The following is a 1041-nucleotide window of genomic DNA, read 5'->3' as shown; positions in this document are numbered from 1 at the left end:
GCTGAGGCAGGAGAATCGCTTGAACCTGGGAGGCAGAGGTTACAGTGAGCTGAGATCATGCCATTGCACTCCAGTCTGGGCAGCAAGATCAAAACTCCGTCTCAAAAAAAAAATTAAAAAATTAAATTAGCCAGGTGTGGTGGCATGCACCTGTGGTCCTAGCTACTCTGGAGGCTGATATGGGAGGATCGCTTGAGCTCAGGAGTTAGAGGCTGCAGTGAGCCATGATGGAGCCACTGCACTCCAGCCTGGGCGATAGAGTAAGACCCTGTCTCTCTCTCTCTCTCTCTAACACACACACACACACACAGTGAAGAGCACAACTGAAGGAGAAAGAGCAAGTAAGGGTGACTGAAGAGAAGCTGAGTGGATGGGCAAGGCTGAGAGTCACAGTTCTGGGGTAGGACCAGGAATACAGGATAATGGGAGGAGGAGTCGGTAGGAGAAACCAGGGAGGATTGGAGCACAAGAGGGTCAGGCTGGTGGACAGCACAAGCTGGGTGGTTGCTGGGTCTCTGCTGGGCAGGCTGGCAGGTAAATCATATGTTCAACTCTTGTTTTCCCACAGAGGGCTTCAGAGGCTGGGAGGTGGAGCACGGCGGGAACGGCTGGGCCATAGAAAAGAACCTAACACCGGTACCCGGAGCGCCTTCACAGACCTGCTTCGTGACCTCTTTCGAGTGAGTGGCCCAAGTGAGAGGCCCCGATCCCTGGGGCAAGGGCCCCAGAGAGAGAAAGGGACCCTACCCCCACACTGTTCTCATCGCCACCTTCACCCTCTCCTTCCCCCATTTATTCATTTTTTTTTCTTTTCTTTTTTTTTTTTTTGAGACGGAGTCTCGCTCTGTCACCCAGGCTGGAGTACAGTGGCCGGATCTCAGCTCACTGCAAGCTCCCCTCCCGGGTTTACACCATTCTCCTGCCTCAGCCTCCCAAGTAGCTGGGACTACAGGCGCCCGCCACCAAGCCCGGCTAATTTTTTGTATTTTTTTTCAGTAGAGACGGGGTTTCACCATGTTAGCCCAGATGGTCTCGATCTCC

The 1041-nt window shown here is 53.4% G+C and overlaps 1 protein-coding gene across 3 annotated transcripts in view; it reads left to right on the top strand.

Annotated features, from left to right (window-relative positions):
• FBXO17 (F-box protein 17) overlaps positions 1 to 1041 on the top strand; it is a 50602-nt gene that overhangs the window by 41920 nt on the left and 7641 nt on the right. For all 3 annotated transcript variants that reach the window (XM_011973352.1, XM_011973353.1, XM_011973354.1), the window contains exon 3: positions 569 to 680. In XM_011973352.1, coding sequence (XP_011828742.1) covers positions 569 to 680 — 112 coding nt within the window. The remainder of the gene's footprint in view (positions 1 to 568; positions 681 to 1041) is intronic.

This window comes from Mandrillus leucophaeus, unplaced genomic scaffold (genome assembly GCF_000951045.1).
Source record: "Mandrillus leucophaeus isolate KB7577 unplaced genomic scaffold, Mleu.le_1.0 Scaffold137, whole genome shotgun sequence".
NCBI classification, from domain to species: domain Eukaryota; kingdom Metazoa; phylum Chordata; class Mammalia; order Primates; family Cercopithecidae; genus Mandrillus; species Mandrillus leucophaeus.
Note: the sequence above shows the minus strand (reverse complement) of the source record. Positions and strands in the feature narration are given on the sequence as shown.